General features: G+C 37.5%; 1 protein-coding gene across 3 annotated transcripts in view; it reads left to right on the top strand.

Moving 5' to 3' along the window:
- The window catches only part of ctnnd2a (catenin (cadherin-associated protein), delta 2a), a 282,667-nt gene that overhangs the window by 26,979 nt on the left and 239,229 nt on the right, over positions 1-16,459 (top strand). For all 3 annotated transcript variants that reach the window (XM_086151388.1, XM_086151386.1, XM_086151387.1), the window contains exon 2: positions 13,738-13,868. In XM_086151388.1, coding sequence (XP_086007514.1) covers positions 13,740-13,868 — 129 coding nt within the window. In that variant the 5' untranslated portion in view covers positions 13,738-13,739. The remainder of the gene's footprint in view (positions 1-13,737; positions 13,869-16,459) is intronic.

Genomic DNA, 16,459 nt, shown 5'->3' with positions numbered 1-16,459 from the left:
ACAGTACATCTTGGCATTTTCATTCACTTTCGAGACTTCTGGGTGATGATGTGCCCAGAGAGCATGCTTACATGTACAACTTGATTATAGTTGTGTGTAACTGAATTGTTCATTCCTCAACTTGGTAGACTGAGAACACGTACTTGCTGTTGAGGTAGGTTGCATTTATTTAGATTCCCAAGTTAATGGGCATAACAAATGGGATATAATCCTGAATGGCCTCCAGCTATGTACAATATTTACGCTGCACTTTCATTTAGGCTCATTCATAAGCTCTTTTCACATCGGATTAAATCAACTGGGTTTAGTGGGAACAAAAGAATTTCATCATTGTAAAACTTGAATTCAGCACAATGGACAGCTCTATCACACATTTGCAATGTCTGTTGTTTTATTTGGGGATTTTTTTGGGCTCAACAGCCCAGTTTCAACAACAGGGTGCTCATTCATTACTAATGTGAATCAATTCTGCAAATAACTCCACCGTTTGTTATCCATGGGAAGTTAGTTTAACGCTTACAAGGGTCTTGACATGAATATGTGGCCACAGTGCTAAAATACCACATATAGCTCTGCTGTTAAGCACAAAGAATGACCAACTGTTGCTTTGGAAATGAGGTGCAATAGCTATTAAATTCAATATTAATTTGTAATATGAATGAGATTTGTTTGAAAGGAAAAAACGATTACTTTATAAGAGACAAGCAGTGCAGTGATGTTGCTGGGTGAACATAAAAATCTATGGAAAAACACTGTTTAATGAAGCTTAACGTTCTGTTGAAAGAAGCGGTTGCAGTCTTATACATGTATCTGGGTTAATATTGCTGTCTTTAGGAGGGAAAGCACTCAAAGAAGCTCTTCGGGATTGTGGAGAAACAATTAGAGCCATATGTAGATTTTCTTCAGGGAGCTGCTCCCTGTAAGAAATGATGCCAATCTTTCCTTCAAGGATGAGATGGTTTGTCATTGCTATTACACATCCGTACTTACCTAAATACATTGCATGCTCGAGACAAATGCATTTATGGTGAACGCTCTCTTGCAAAGAGCCATTTCAGATTCCCAGTAATGTGCACAATCTTGGATTATATATGAACGCATGGGATTGCAGCCTATTGACATTAATTTGTGAAGGTGAATCAGAAAAATAACTGAGATGTTTTTTTTCCTGGTTTTGGAGGAGGGAATGTGGTGAAGGAAGAAAAAAAGCCAGTGGATAATTTCTGACCTGGTGACAGACTCACATAGAGACAAATGATGGTGGCTGTTTGCCAGCCCAAACTAAGCCAAGAGCCCAGGGAACCATCACTGAACCCTGGCATTCACACTGCTCCCTCACTTGGATGACTGCACTGTTTTGGTTGTATGCCTTATATGTTTTTTTTTTTTTTAATCACCGGTATGGTAGTCACTAATTAGTGATATTTATATATGTACAGAAATGTAAGTAGAATGCTAGCCCATTTGGGGGGAAAAAAGTAACAGGCACCCTTTTCACGTTCAGTTTGGTACGTTTCAGTGTGACAGGTGTGAAGGAAAGCTAAGGGATTTGTTCAATTAAACTGGATAAATAACATGTTGCCTTTCAGTGCAAATTTTTCCTTTTTTTCTGTCTCTTCTCCCTTGGCGAGGGTTTAATACAATCACTTTTGCCACTGAAAAAAAAGGTCTACAGAAAACTATGAGCCAGTTCCAACTTACTATCCAGTTAACGATTTTGTAGAGTCTTGAAACTTTTTTTTTTGCTGAGCTAATAGTGTTTCTCATGTTTTAAAACCCTGACCCTGATATAGATCACCCATCTAACTGTATCATACCTGCTCATCTGTTAAGCGCTGCAACTTTGCTCCCGGTAAGATGGAAATATTGAATTATTACCTTGTTTCATTAAAAAGGAATCATATATATATTTATATATAAATGTAGAGTACATAGTATTATAGTGGAGTACGGCATGGGAATGCAACAGTAGCAATAGCTTGGGGTATTGATTGAAAAGTCAATCCTGCTGTCTCTGTTGACTGCTTACACTGGGGCTTTCAAAGGCAAGCAAAACAGGCCTCGGGCATGAGATCATAGTTGTCTGTGACCAGCCTACTGAATCAGGGAATAAGGCGGCAGGAGATATGACCCACGTTCACCATCGATCTCACACTCTGGTCAGGTTTTGCTTCTTCAGGGGTTGCCTGAACTTCTTGAGATTCCATTATAGGAGAAATAAGTTTGACAAGTGCAAGCACAAATTTTCAAGATGTGCATATGCATGTTACCACTTTTATACCTTTATCATATTCATGCGGTCTGGGAATGTGGGAGCACAGTTGCACAGCATGTTCCAGAACTCATTCTTTTGTGGGACAATTTCTGGAATTATTCATATCTTTGCAGGCACACTACATCAGTTTATCTTAATGATTTACTGTATATTTATTTGAAGGTTGAGGTTTTGTATGTTTACCTTTTTGTGTAATGGATTACAAGTACTCGATTGTTCCTGCTTAATATTGTTTCCAATTAATCAATTTAATTTGTATCCGGTGAAATAAATGCGAAACTGCTTTTAAAAGAAATGCAACTCTCTTCCCTTGAAATGTATGAATCACTTCGTTTCCTAAAATCCTGTGCACTTGTTGTGAAACAACCCTGAATATATTCTGACTGCATTAAATAAATTAATTGTCCATGGTTGCCAACCACAGAATTAAAGGTGTGACAAAACATCCCACCTTTCTTTCCTTTAAAAAAATATAAGAGCACATTCAAACAGTATATTTATATATAGTAGCAAGAACGTAGTAGAAAAGTCTACGTATATGAAAAGATTACTCCATTGCTGACACTTCTTCGGCACAGCTAAATGAATAATGTATTATATAGAGATTAATATTACACTTTACATGGAGGTAGATTGGATCCATCAATCATGCTGGAATAGTGTGTGTGCCAGACTCTTCGAATACATTTTGAAAGGCAAATCAGTCCTTGGGACTGGGGTATGCTTGATTTTGCAAAATTTGGAAGGGAATAGGAAAATAATTTTATTTCTTTATATTAAAAGCCTCATTCTGATTTGTTTTAATTTTTTTTTTTATTTATCAGCCACATATTAGGCTTGATTATTATCTGAGACCTTGAGGATGCCAAAGAAATGGCAACACACAGTATAAATACATTATTATTCATTAATTGATCAAGAATTTTTCCAAAATTAAGAGTCTGAACATATTCAGTCTATGTTGAATTGCTAGATTTACAAGTAAAATCATTTGCTGATTACGTCTGAGAAATCAAAGCTGCCAGTAGGCAACGTTGAAATCAAATGTTTTGAAATGGTAAGCCAATTATAATTTTTTATCAGTCGTCTGTTTTGATTAAGCATTGTGTTTCACAATTTGAGACACAGCAGGTCAGCTGTGAGCTTATCAATAAGAGTGTGTGCATTTTTAAGTATTAGTGTGTGTATGAACGACTATGTGTGCGTGTGCTCCCCTCAATGTTGTGTGTATCTTCCTTTGAATGCTCACAGGGTTGAGACACTCCCCATCAGACACCATAATTTTCAGCGTGGCTGTGCTCCATTTACAAATTGCTATAATATGCATGACAAAACCTGTCACACTGAGCCGTTTGACTGAGGTTTGTCTTTGAAATGTGATATGGTGTATTTACTCCTCTCGGGCCTATTTAACCAAATCAAAGAAAAATACACGGAATACTGAATTCTGGAAGCGCGTGTATATATTCGTGTTCTTCCTTGAAACAGCAAGTCTGGTGAATTCAAAGAGGTTACATATTCATTTCTTTTATTTTTTTAGGGCTACCTTACGCTGTCATACCATTTACCTAATTGAAGTCTAAAAAACAAGTATATGAGGGGAGCTGTCCTTAAGATGCAGAGTAGTTTTATTTTCATAAATAAACACTTTCCAGATCAGATGAGATTGAAACAAAGGCAAAGTATTTGATGAGATGAAGAAAAATGTTTATGATTCAGTTTGTCTTTTACACAATAAAACAGTTTAACAGCAGGTGTTGTCCTTTAATTAGCATTAGCAAGGCCTGCAATGATAAGACAAACCCCTATCTTTTCTTTTTTTGTGCTTTTGGCATAAAAGATATCATGTTATCAACGTTTGCTGAATGTATCAGTGATTTCTTCTTCTAACTGGAGCTCAGCCAAGGTTCAGGACCAGTCTTGGGAAAGTCTTTTCCAAACCATAACGTGATTAAATGGCCCTGTTATCACTTCTGCCTCATAGCGCAAAGGTTCTTGGTTCAATACTGACAGGGTGGGATCTTTTTGTGTTGAGTTTTCGTGTTCTCCCCGTGTCTGTGTGGGTTTCCTCTGGTTCCAGTGGTCCAAAATGAGTAGATTCATTGAAGACTAAGTTGCCCAGACCTATGAATAGGAGGCAGTGGTTGTAAGTCTTTAAATGGGGCCCTGTGATCAACTGGGGACTGGAACTTTACCTCTCACCCAATGACCTCATGACCTTGAATGTCAGATAAGCAGTATAGATGATTAATTAATGAACAAACTTAAAAATAAATTATTAAGTGAATGATCATGGCCATACTGCTGCTTTTCTCAGTTTAGACAAAAATGGGCTACATCTACACATAGATGTTTAGGTAATAAATGACTGCGGCCTATAGCAAAGTTTAGATTTATTTCTAGTCTCACTCTGCTGTTACTCCAATAACAATGGGAAGCAGATGTCAGCGTGGTGCCACTTGTAGAAAATATTGAACAACTAAATGACTTACTTAGTAGTTTTATCTCATGCAATGATTTTTTTCCTTTGTGTGAAACTTCTGTCAAAGCTCGTGTCGCTCAATTCACACCCAGTTTTCCCGAGAGATTGTACCTTGATATGTTTTTATGTCACTTTCATCAAAAATTTATTTTAATCGTTCTTCCTCTCCTGTATTTGATGTCTGGAAAGTTACACTGTTAACACAAGCTGTCTTACCCTTTTACCCTTTTTATGAACCAAACTTTGTGTGAGCGTTGATTCTCAGAATGTTTCAAAGTGGTTATGAATCTCAAAAGCTGCCTTGGATGTGGGATCAAAACAGTTCTGTTCTAAATTACCGCAGGCTGGTTAAACCGAAACCAAATTTTACAACCACCGTTATGTTGGGCTCACAGCTGATGTGATAGCTACCATTTTTGTCTTGCTGTCATCATTGTTAAGTTTGCCAAAAATTGTATCGATGAGTAAAAAATGTAAATGTTTAAGGATAATGTAAGGTAGGTTCTTTCAACATGAATGGGACATTGCTTTCTGGATATGTTTCTTCCCACAATTTCTTTGCTTGTGGCTGCCAGGCGGCACATTTGAGATTCGAAATACTATCTTCCCTTAAGCTGTCGGTGAGGGAGCAGTAGCTTAGACCTGGCACTCTATTGAGGAAACCCTACTCTGCTGTTTTTGTCATCCATATCATTTGTACGACTTCACTACTGAAAGCTTGTGCTGCAAGGTGAAGTGAATGAGATCAGTTTGGTATAATAGTTTACTAACAATACTGATAGACCTACAGGTTTGTCACGTCTAAAGCATAAAAGTAGTGCGAACATAGTGTATTTTATAGCATTTTGTGCCATTGTCTCTGTGTGTATAAATGTGGCTTCTGACAATATTTTTAAAGCCCTTGAGTTCTCTTAGTTTTCAAAGTGATGTCCTAATGTCATAGTTTTATGATTTGCTTTACTTTACAGAGAAAGAGTCGACAAATTCTGGTTACACAGAAGACACTGACATTTTTTCTTCATCCTTTCACAGTGCAGCCCATCTTTTGCTGTCACAAAAGTTAAGAAAGACCTCTTGTGTAATGGGTATAATCACATTATGAGAAATGCATAATTAATGGCTAGCGATAACAAAACAGTTCCACTAATATTGAGTTGTACTTTGTCTCCCAAAAATCCATGTTTTTGACAAAAGCCCTTTTAATAAGTTACAGCCCTTTATTTTACATTCAGTTATACATACAACACACCGTCAGCAACACCGGATCAATGCATTTAGGGTTTAGGGATTCAATGTCTTGCTCAACAACAGTTCACTGGGATTAGAGAAACTCGGGAATCAGACCAGGACTTGTCAGTTCCAAGATGACAACTCCAACCATCAAGATGACTTGGTCTGACGCTGTCTTTATAAAGGCAAGGTCGTAATTTTGAATTAAACCAACTAAATTGTTACGTAATTGAACCTGATAATATGAAGGAATTGCTTCAATTGAGCTTATGTCTGACACAAATAATGCAAGCACTGTTTGGATGAAAAGAAGAAAAAATTGCAAACACCCACACACTCACTTTATTTTCCCCTCTATTGTGGTCCACTATTTTATGACTGAGAATCATAGTTTGGTTTTTTTTTTTTGCTGGTGGGAGGGTCAAAGCAGTCGGGGTGTGAATGTTAGAAAAAGTAGGGGAGATAAATAAAATAGGAAGAGAGAAAGTGTGGTTTTGTTGGACAGTTGAAGGGACAAAAAGGAAGGTGGAAGGATTTCTCGGTAAAGACACGTGTGTTTATAGTGTATGAGGTGATGCAAAGTGTTTTTAGCTGACTGGTTGCAGGTGTGTTCCTGTCAGGTCAAGGCAGAGCATTGGGCAGAAGTCACCATCCTGCCTGCTTCTCTGACTCAAGGTGTGAATAACCTGTGTGAGTGTGCATGTGTGATTTCTTGTGTCTTTGGAGCAGATGAACTTTTGGAAGATGTGAGCAGACATCTGCCGCCAGTGGAAACCAGATTTGATACAAAGGAGCAGATTAGCAAAAAAAAGCCTGAACACCATGATGATATCTCTTCTCCCAAAGTCTCCTTTTTAACAGATCTGTATTATATCGTGTCTAATAAGAGTCTTCATGTGAACATATAGAACAATGTGACTGCATTTTGACTCGTGGATGATCTTCTTCTTCCTCTTCCTTCTCTTCCTCCTCTTCCTCCTCCTCTCTTCAGGGGTCACCACAGCAAATCAACCCTCTCCATCTAGCCCTATTCTCTGTATCCTCCTCTCTCACACCAACTACCTTAATATTCTCTCTCACTACATCCATAAATCTTCTCTTTGGTCTTCAACGAGACCCTGTGCCTGGCAGCTCCAATTCCAGCATCTGTCTACCAATATATTCACTATCCCACCCCTGTACATGACCCACCATCTCAGTCTGGCTTCTCTGACCTTCTCTCCAAAACATCTAACTTTTGCGTTTCCTCTGACAGACATTCCTGATCCTATCCATCCTGGTCACTCCAAAAGAGATCCTTAGCAATCTTCATCTCTGCAACCTCTAGCTCTGCCTCCTGTCTTTTCATCATTGGGACTATTTCTGGGCCATACAGCACCGCTGGTCTCACTACTGTCTTGTACACTTTTCCTTTCTTTCTTGCTGATAGTCTTCTATCACATAGTGCCCCTGACACTTTTCTCCACTCATTCCAACCTGCTTGAACCCGTCTCTTTACCTCTTTTCCACACTCTCCGTTGCTCTGGACTGTCGACGCCAATTACCTGAAATCCTCCAACTTCTTGATCTCCACTCCTAGTAGCCTCACCAATCCCTCTGAGTTCCTTTCATTCACACGCATATACTCTGTCTTGCTGCGACTAACTTTCATTCCTCTCCTATCCAGCCTATACCTCCACCTCTCTAGATTTTCCTCAGCCTGTTCTCTGCTCTCACTACAGACCACAATGTCATCTGCAAACATCATCATCCATGGAGACTCCTGTCTAACCTCATCTGTCTGTCTGTCACCACTGCAAACAAGAAGGTGCTCAGAGCTGATCCCTGATGGAATCCCACCTACACCTTGAACTTCTAGGTTACCCCTACAGCACATTGCAGCACTGTCTTACAGCTAGCATACATGTCCTGCACCAGTCTAACATATGTCTCTGCCACTCAAGATTTCCTCATACAATACCAGAGTTCCTCTCTTGGCACCCTGTCATATGCTTTCTCTCGGTCTACAAAACACAATGCAGCTTTTTCCGGCCTTCTTTGTACCTCTGTATTAGCATTCCCATAGCAAATACTGCATCTGTAGTACTCTTTCTAGTCATTAAGCCATACTGCTGTTCACAAATGCTGACTTCTGCTCTCAGTCTAGTTTCCACTACTCTTTTCATTGTACGGCTCATCAACTTAATCCTTCAATAGTTGCCGCAATTCTGCACATCCCCCTTATTATACAACACTCCTCCCTTTTCAGCTGCCTTTGTCCTCTTGATCTTCCTTGTCACCAGAGTCATCCTACAAACCAGCATCCTCTGCTGTCTGGCTACACTCTCAACTACAACTACTTTGCAGTCACTGATCTCTTTCAGGTGACCTCGTCTATACAAGATGTAGTCTACCTGCATGCTCCTTCCTCCGCTCTTATAAGTTACCATATGTTCCTGTCTTTTGTGGACTGGGAACTGAATCCTTTCTGCAGAAACCTACTATATAGGCTATCATAACACACATCCATGGTGACCAAATACTGAATGACTCAAAAACTAGATATAAACTATTTACGCAGGGAAGAACTGATAAGAATGATACTACTTGTGTTGTTTGTGTATATATGTGGCTTTTTGATATTGGACATAAGACTTGTATTTAGCGCCTATGAGGAGGTTTTCAGTATAAGAACCTATGTGGTAGATGACTTCCCCTGGTCTAACCCTCCATGAAGACTGATTTTTAGATAAACATTTAAGGTGTTGTGCATGTACACTTACAGTTTTAATTTCACAAAATAAGTTTCAATTACCTCTTGTATGTTACGGCTGTATTTTGACAGTATTCAATTGCTCATAGTAAACACAAGTGGCGCTGTGCTCCATGCAATATAAACAGAGACTAAACTGGTTTACTTGTCAACATTTTATTAGCAGCACAAACTGCCTTTGCTAAATCATATAAACAACTTTTGTTGAGCTATGTTAAGATTATGGTGTCTTGAGTAATGTTCTATACACTGACTGTGTGTGATGTGACAATACGGTTTGATTTAGAGCTGATTGATTTACAGGAACAGACATTGGTCTTCTGAGTTTTATTTTGAAGTTGGCTTTTGTGTTTATGTGTCTTAGCAGCTGGGAAAATTTGGAAAAGAAATGCAGCTCTGGGAAAATTGACAACTTTACCCACCTCATAATGTAATAAAATAACCCCACGGTAGATCAACAAAGACCTTTCGAAGGGCCCTGAGAAAAGTAAAATAACATTATGGATTGGATCAGTAAGAGAAAAAACTATTATGCGATTAACTAAAATCTCAAAACAGATACAGTATTTTACAAACAACGTCTGTGTATGAGTTTTTGACACATCAGTCTTTATAAATCTAAAAAGAAACCTATTTTATGCAGTTGATCCACAGAATCTTAAAGGAATTCCACACAGTTCCCCAAAACAATCCCCTCTGTTATTCTTAGAAAAACACCAAATTATTTTTAAAGATTCAGCAGAATGTCTGCAGTTCTACACTTACAAATGCGGTACCATCTCGAGCACTTGACATTTCCGTACCTCAGCGTCTTGAAAGCAAATAATAAACCTGTGAAGAACCTCTGAGTAGAAACCAATATATTTGTTGTGTTCTTGTTCAAACTAAGTTTGCCTTTGCTATTGTGCAATGCTCATTTCTCAATTTTTTTGCATTTTGTTTTAGATTTAAATGTCTAATCCTCATCGCAGTTTAACAGCAAACCACGTGTATTTCAAACATGCAAGAATGCCCAGCAATTAAATGCATCCCAAAAGCTACAAAAGCTCCCTTTCAATTTTGGTGCCGGTTACATTGTGTCCTGCAAGATTCAGCACATCCATATAAAAAAGGCTCAGCTGTGCCTGCATACAAAAGCTCGGTAGAATATTAGCGTGGTACGGTATTGTGATTTTCGATGATAAATACGCTCCAACTAGTGTTATTGCTGGAACATCCCTTACACAATAAGCTAATATTAGAATTTTCTGAATACGAGACCTGACATTAATAACACAAGAGTTTTTTCAGCGTCTATAAATGATCACTTGCTTTCTCTCTGGTTCACAATGATGTGAATACATACTGAGTCTCAAAAATTGGTTCCCTGCTGCTACTGGATCAAGGTCTCTGATCCTTGGCAACTGGAATTCATTTATCAAATAACTGAGGACTTGCCTACTGAATGCAATTTAGATTTTTATGTCACTTTACTTCATATTGTCTAAAAATGTTGAATAAAATAAGTTATCTGTTGAGTTAGTGTCATAGAGCATGATAATTCCATGTCTGTCAATTTAAAACAGATGTCAGGAAGGTAATAATTGATTCCTTTTCTCCTACATATATTCATGGATTTACACTGTTAGCTGAGTGTAGATATGCAAAAACTGAGAACTCCCAAAAGTCTGTTCATAAGGGCTGTATTTAATGTTCAAAGGTGCTTCTGAAAGGGCCTTGGCATTGTGTTCGAAGACAGTGGCATAGCTTACTTGCATAGATAAAAAGGATATTGTAACAATAACTAAGTAATTAATAACAAGTTAACAGTCCCACCTGTGACTTTGACGACATGGGAAACAATGCTAATTTCAAAATACAGTAATTTTCAGTGCTGCTAAAATGATTAGATGTTTAATGGGAGTCAAACCAGAAAACTCACTCAAAAAATAAAAATCAAATAACGCAAGGAACCTGACTGAATTATTGATTAGACTCGTGTACATATCATCCGGTTTTGGCAGATCGAGCTCCTGTTTATCAATGACAGCGTTTCATGCAGAAAACCAACGCAGACTTCCCTCTGCCCACTGACTTGCACATTCAAGAGAAATGTGTCAGTCACATTCGGCTGATGATGTATGGGTTTGGGTCGGGTCTTGGTTACTCAGGAGCCAAACTTTGGTGACTCATCTTCACTCAGGAGTGGAGATGCCAGACACAGAAGTGGTGTTTGTGAGTGTGAGTGAAAATAACCATCTGCAGGCCATTTCAATAACATCTTTTATTTACATACACCAACATGTCTTGCCTTCTGTGTGTCGGCTGTCTAGTGGAATGGCTGATAAAGTGGCTTGATGTTTGATGTGCAGTCTGTCTGCATCTTAACTCATTTCTTTATTGTGTGACGAGTCGACTGACTTTGTTTTTGCCAGTGGCTCATGCACTATCAAGTGCTTTATGAACAGCTGTCGATTCAAAGTTTTTTATTGAGTTAATTGATATATAAGCCTGAATTTTCTCAATCGCTCAACAACTGAGGTTTTTGTGCTTACTCGAAAGCAGTGGGATAGTATTACATATAAAAGTGAAAACATCTAATAAATTATATTTTATTCAGTATTCCTGTATGTTGCATAATAGCGAGCAGGAGCAGGTAAGAGAGTGAAAGCCATAGACTGGAATTTTAATTAAGGCTGTAAAATGCTTTTGTTCAAAGTAAAAAGAAGAAATGCAGGCTGACGGGCTGAAAAGAGACAACTCTTGTCACTGTAGTGAGTGAAGAGGCTGTGAAACTGTGTTGTCACTGTCAGTCTACAATCAGTCTACATCTGCAATTCAGGTTTGTGGAACAGCGCTAACCTTATTCAGCAAAGAGGTCCTAAAATGACTAGTCTCGGGATACTGTATATCTCTACATCATTTTTATGTCTTGCTCATACATCAGCCCTGAAAGCTCAACACGCTGCACTAAAGGAAAACACAACCACATTTTGATAGCAAAAGCAAATCATTCCCAAAGTGTGTGTTAAACTGCGCAATACAGAAAACATTATGGACAAGCATCACAGACAGACCACAACCCAAAGATGTTATTTTGTCCCCAGCACATAAAGACAATTTCACTTAATTTATGCTGATGATAAAGTCATAAGTTATGTTTGGTGGCTTTTCTTAATCTATTGTGTGGCGCATTTGGAGTCAGATTTATATGGCTGAAAAATTGAATATGGTCAGGAATACAGTGAAAATTTTTCTGGCAAAATCTTCAAACGGACTTGAATTTCTTCCCCTGAAGACGTTTCACCTCTCATCCGATTGGCTTCTTCAGTTTGAATGGAAAATCCCCATAGTCCATTCAACTGAAGAGGTCTGTTCTTACTAATGCTTCTTAAAGTCTCACTAATGGGGTCAGATTTAAAGACAGTTCAGTCCTAGTCTGGCATGAGGAAATGCCAATCACACATAGGTTTGATAAAATGTCAGAAGATTGCAGATATAAGCAAGATGTAAAAGTAAATGTGCATAATACTACACTGTAAGTCTGCAGTGAACAACTAATCTCACTGTTGTAAGCTATCAGTATTATTACATTATGTATTATTATTCATTATACATTATTACTAATGTATCCATCTATTTATCATATGATCAGTGCCACTTGCAATGTACAGCTTCTTTATGAACATCTGCGGTGGCTATTATTAGTTATTACATCTGACTTTTAGCCATGTTTATGTTTCATGTATAGATATAGATAGATAGTAAATAATACAAAGATGGGATAGTAATGATGACTCATTGAGTTTCACATTTAGTAGTAAATTGGGAATATTTTGCAAAGTATGAATGTAGCAAATATATATCTCTGTATTGAAATTAATTAATTCTCATTTTAAATTTATGAAAAATTGAAGATGTGAATTCATGGTAAACACAAAATAACCTCACTATATTTTGGCACATTTTTGGAAAATTTGGTATTTTCTCCCTACATTCTTAGGAGATGTCATGCAAAATTAACTAATTTTCTCATATTTTCCTGTCAATGTCCCTTGAGTAGAAAAGAATTGTTTTCCTCTAAAAGTGAAGAAAAAATAAGCGAACGGGAGGAATATTTGAGAAACTGAGTGAAATGGAATGTGCTTTGGTTGTCTATTGTCTGGTGACCATGACAAGTTAAAACTTGTAATTTTTCTTTTTAATATTTTAGCCAAATTTTTTTTTTTTTTTTTTTTTTTAGGCAATGAACTCACTGGATTCCTACAAAATTGTTAATTTTTAAGACTTATAGCAGAAATTGATTAGGATTTGAAGAAATTGATTTGAATTGAAAAAAAGTTGAACATTTAAATGTATTTTTTTTTCTTTAGATTTCAGCATTTTGCTGAAAATACCAATAGTGGATGAATGTGCTCCTGCTGTATTTGTATACATTTTGGCATCACCTGGCTTGATGTTACAGAGAAATACACTTTGTATATATATTTTTTAAAATAACGCTGTAGCCGTGGATATGTGTACGTAAAGTGTGTATATATTTTTTTCTTTTTATTTTCCCTTTGTTTGGCAGCTTTTTACAGTTGAAATGCAGAAGAAAGAGTCAAAAAGTATTACCCAACTGCCATCAATAAATCAGAAAATCCTGCTGGTTTGATATCTGACTGCTTTTTTTTTTCTCATGTCTGATTGTAAGCTGCCAGGTGGTTGCAGGAGTTATTGGGGCTTTTTTTTCTCACATTGCTGTTGTTATAGTTTGAGAAAGTTAAAGATTCGACTGCTCAGGTGTTGTTGCTCATAAATTGACACCTGCTGCTTGTCAGCTGGCAGTGGAATCTGTCACAGTTTTCAGAAAAATTGTCAATCCAACTACCCAACATGTCAGCATCAAGTTCACCCATTGCTCTATAGCTGGTGCTAGAAGAATTTTAATCTTGTATCTTTTCTTCCCATTTCTCCCTCTGTATGTATGTGCGTGTGTGTGTGTGTGTGCATGTGTGTGTGTATGTGTAATGCTAGCAATGCCAGTGCCAGATCACCCAGCAGAGCAGGAAAAGGGGGCCATGGTTCCCCCTGTGATGTCGGCCTCTAACGGTGACAGATCTGAGACTGAGACAACCTCTTCCATCCTAGCCTCTGTCAAAGAGCAGGTAAGATATTTCCACATAGTTTGTGTGTGTGTGTGTCTAACATGACAATGGTTCATTCTGGATTTTTCCCTCCTGCTATCTCTCTCACTCTTTTCTCTTGGTTCTTCCTGAGCCGTTTGCTCAAGCTCTGAAGGGAAAAGTGGCTATGCCGCTTTAAAGTGTTGAAGAGAGTCTGAAGATTAATAGACACCAGTGTAACGCGAGAGTGCTTGGCTATGATAGATATTACCGGGCACAAGCTAAAGTCAAGTAGCCATAATTGAATAATTGAAACATTAAAAATCACAGCAATTACCCATTTGGGGGTCTTCAGAAGAAAATAAAGGGGCTCGATGCATGGTGTGTCAATGTGAAAGATGTAACAGAATAATGCAAGTTTGTTGCTGTTCAATGTCCATTTGATCGAAAACTTCACTGTTGGATTTAGTTTTTTTTCAGTATTCTTGGTAAATTGAAGCATATGACTTGTGAAAAGGAGGTTTTTCTGTGTTTTGGTTCTCATTGTCATTCCTGTAAAATATGCTGAATACAGTTGAAAAGAATTGCTGAAAAATTGAGAATATGGCAATGATTGAGACGAAACCTTGATTTCAATCAAAATAATTTTTGATTTTATCTTTTTTGTCATTAAACATTCCACTTTTCCCTATCACCAAACTCATGGAGAGCAATCTTTTCATAGTCACAGCAATCATTTTTGTGGGTGATTTAAAAAAAACAACAACTAAATGGTTCATGCAAGAAAACTTTCAAACATTTTGCAAATTAAATACATTTTGCAAGAAGAGCAGTCAAAAATAGCTTGGTGGATAATTCCTGCTTCAGGAAGAATAATTATATAAATAACACAAATCTTAGTGTTTTTTCTTGAATAAATGGGTGAAAAGGCTTTTCTCTTAGTTTGATTCACATTTTAATTGTGACAAAAATCAAAGTTAGAGTTGTATGTTTGATGTTTTTAAACACAACATCACAGGCCCCATATAGTTCAATCGGTTTGATTTAAACGGAAACCCACAAACGATAAACACTTTTTACCATCTAAAAGTGATTTTTATCATAGATGATAAAGAGCTACTTGAGGACCAGCAGGGGTTGGAATTAGGGGTTTCACTGGTGGAAATTTGCCGAATGTAACACTTTATCCAGTGCTGATGCTTACATTAACACTGTGAGTTCATGCTCACAGTGTAAACCCCCCCAAACAAACGCAAACTAACAAACTGAGTTTCAAAAGTGATGGAGGTGCCATCTAACAGCTGGAGAAATCATTGTGGTTCTACACAAAAAGACTTTTGTCAGACAAGTTGGTTTCCACAGAGAGGGTGTGCTAAGTTGAATTAAAGCTCCTAACACCATACATCAGGCCATTATTGAAACCAACTTTGTACAATTTTTTTTTTTTTTATAACAGTGTTGACACGTAACAAAACATCGCTATTTGACCGTGATTTATAACAGAGGAGCAAAGACATTTTTATGTGCGACATCAGAGCCTGGCATTTGATGTTAATGATATGGTTGAGGTCCATAGTTGACTTGTAGAACATGACATTTCATAAATAATACATGAGGTGGGGCAACAAACCCTAACGTACAATATGGTAGATATGATATATTCTGCATATCAGGACATCTGCAACATGGAACACATTTCTCATTGATTTCCATCGTGCTGATGACTTTTTTGTGCACTGCCTTTGTGCTTCATACTTCTTTGTGTGACAAAGTTGTATCATGCAAATGTTTAATAAGGCTACTGTCTGGTTATACCACCTACACACTGCATAATAGTAACATGGCCTGTCACGACAAGATGCTGTCTGTCTCATCAAGGATCCAAAAATGTGAAGATATGTGGATTAGATGACATTTTGGCATTGGTCTGTGCTTAGTTCAGTGCACCCTGTTCATGGGGGTGAAACACACTATTTATTAATGAAAATGTTAAATCTCATTCTGTTCTTTTGAACATACAAAAAAGTACCACAAGCAAGAAGGTTGTTTGAAAAAGAATTAGTTCCTCCATTCTTTTATGTTTTTTGGGGCCATGAATGGTATGAAGTTTATTAGTTCTCAAGCCCTTTGAGAGAGGGTTCAGCCACAGCATAATTGTATGTTTAAATTGAAACCTAAATGCAATTGATATAAGCGTCTTCAAAGATCTGGTTAGCTGTCATTCCCCCTCTGTGAAGGGACCAAATGAAAATAACAGAAACAAATCATAAAATGAATAACTATTCAAGAAAGCTATGGTCTTAAACACGAGTGAATGTTTTAAAAATTAATTGTGCCGACGTCAATATTGCACAAGGAATTTTTATGAAAGGGAAAAAAAAAAAAAAAACGGGCAGACATGACCATGACCCCTTAGACAGTTTCTAATGCTGTGTTTTAGAGAGACACAAAAAAAAGACTCACCAAGAGAGCAGTAAAAGCAGTGAAGCACAGATCCAAAACTTGTGAGCGATAATTCTTTGTATCTTTATCATTAAGAGCAACACCTCTGCCTTTACATGTTGTCATCTTCCACCCTGTTATGAAATATATTTCATATACTTGCTTCATGTGTTGCTCAGGTGAGAGGAACC

The sequence above is a fragment of the Fistularia commersonii genome, chromosome 8 (assembly GCF_037954325.1).
Source record: "Fistularia commersonii isolate RoL2024-O1a breed Wild chromosome 8, RoL_Fcom_v1.0, whole genome shotgun sequence".
In the NCBI taxonomy this organism is placed as follows: domain Eukaryota; kingdom Metazoa; phylum Chordata; class Actinopteri; order Syngnathiformes; family Fistulariidae; genus Fistularia; species Fistularia commersonii.
Note: the sequence above shows the minus strand (reverse complement) of the source record. Positions and strands in the feature narration are given on the sequence as shown.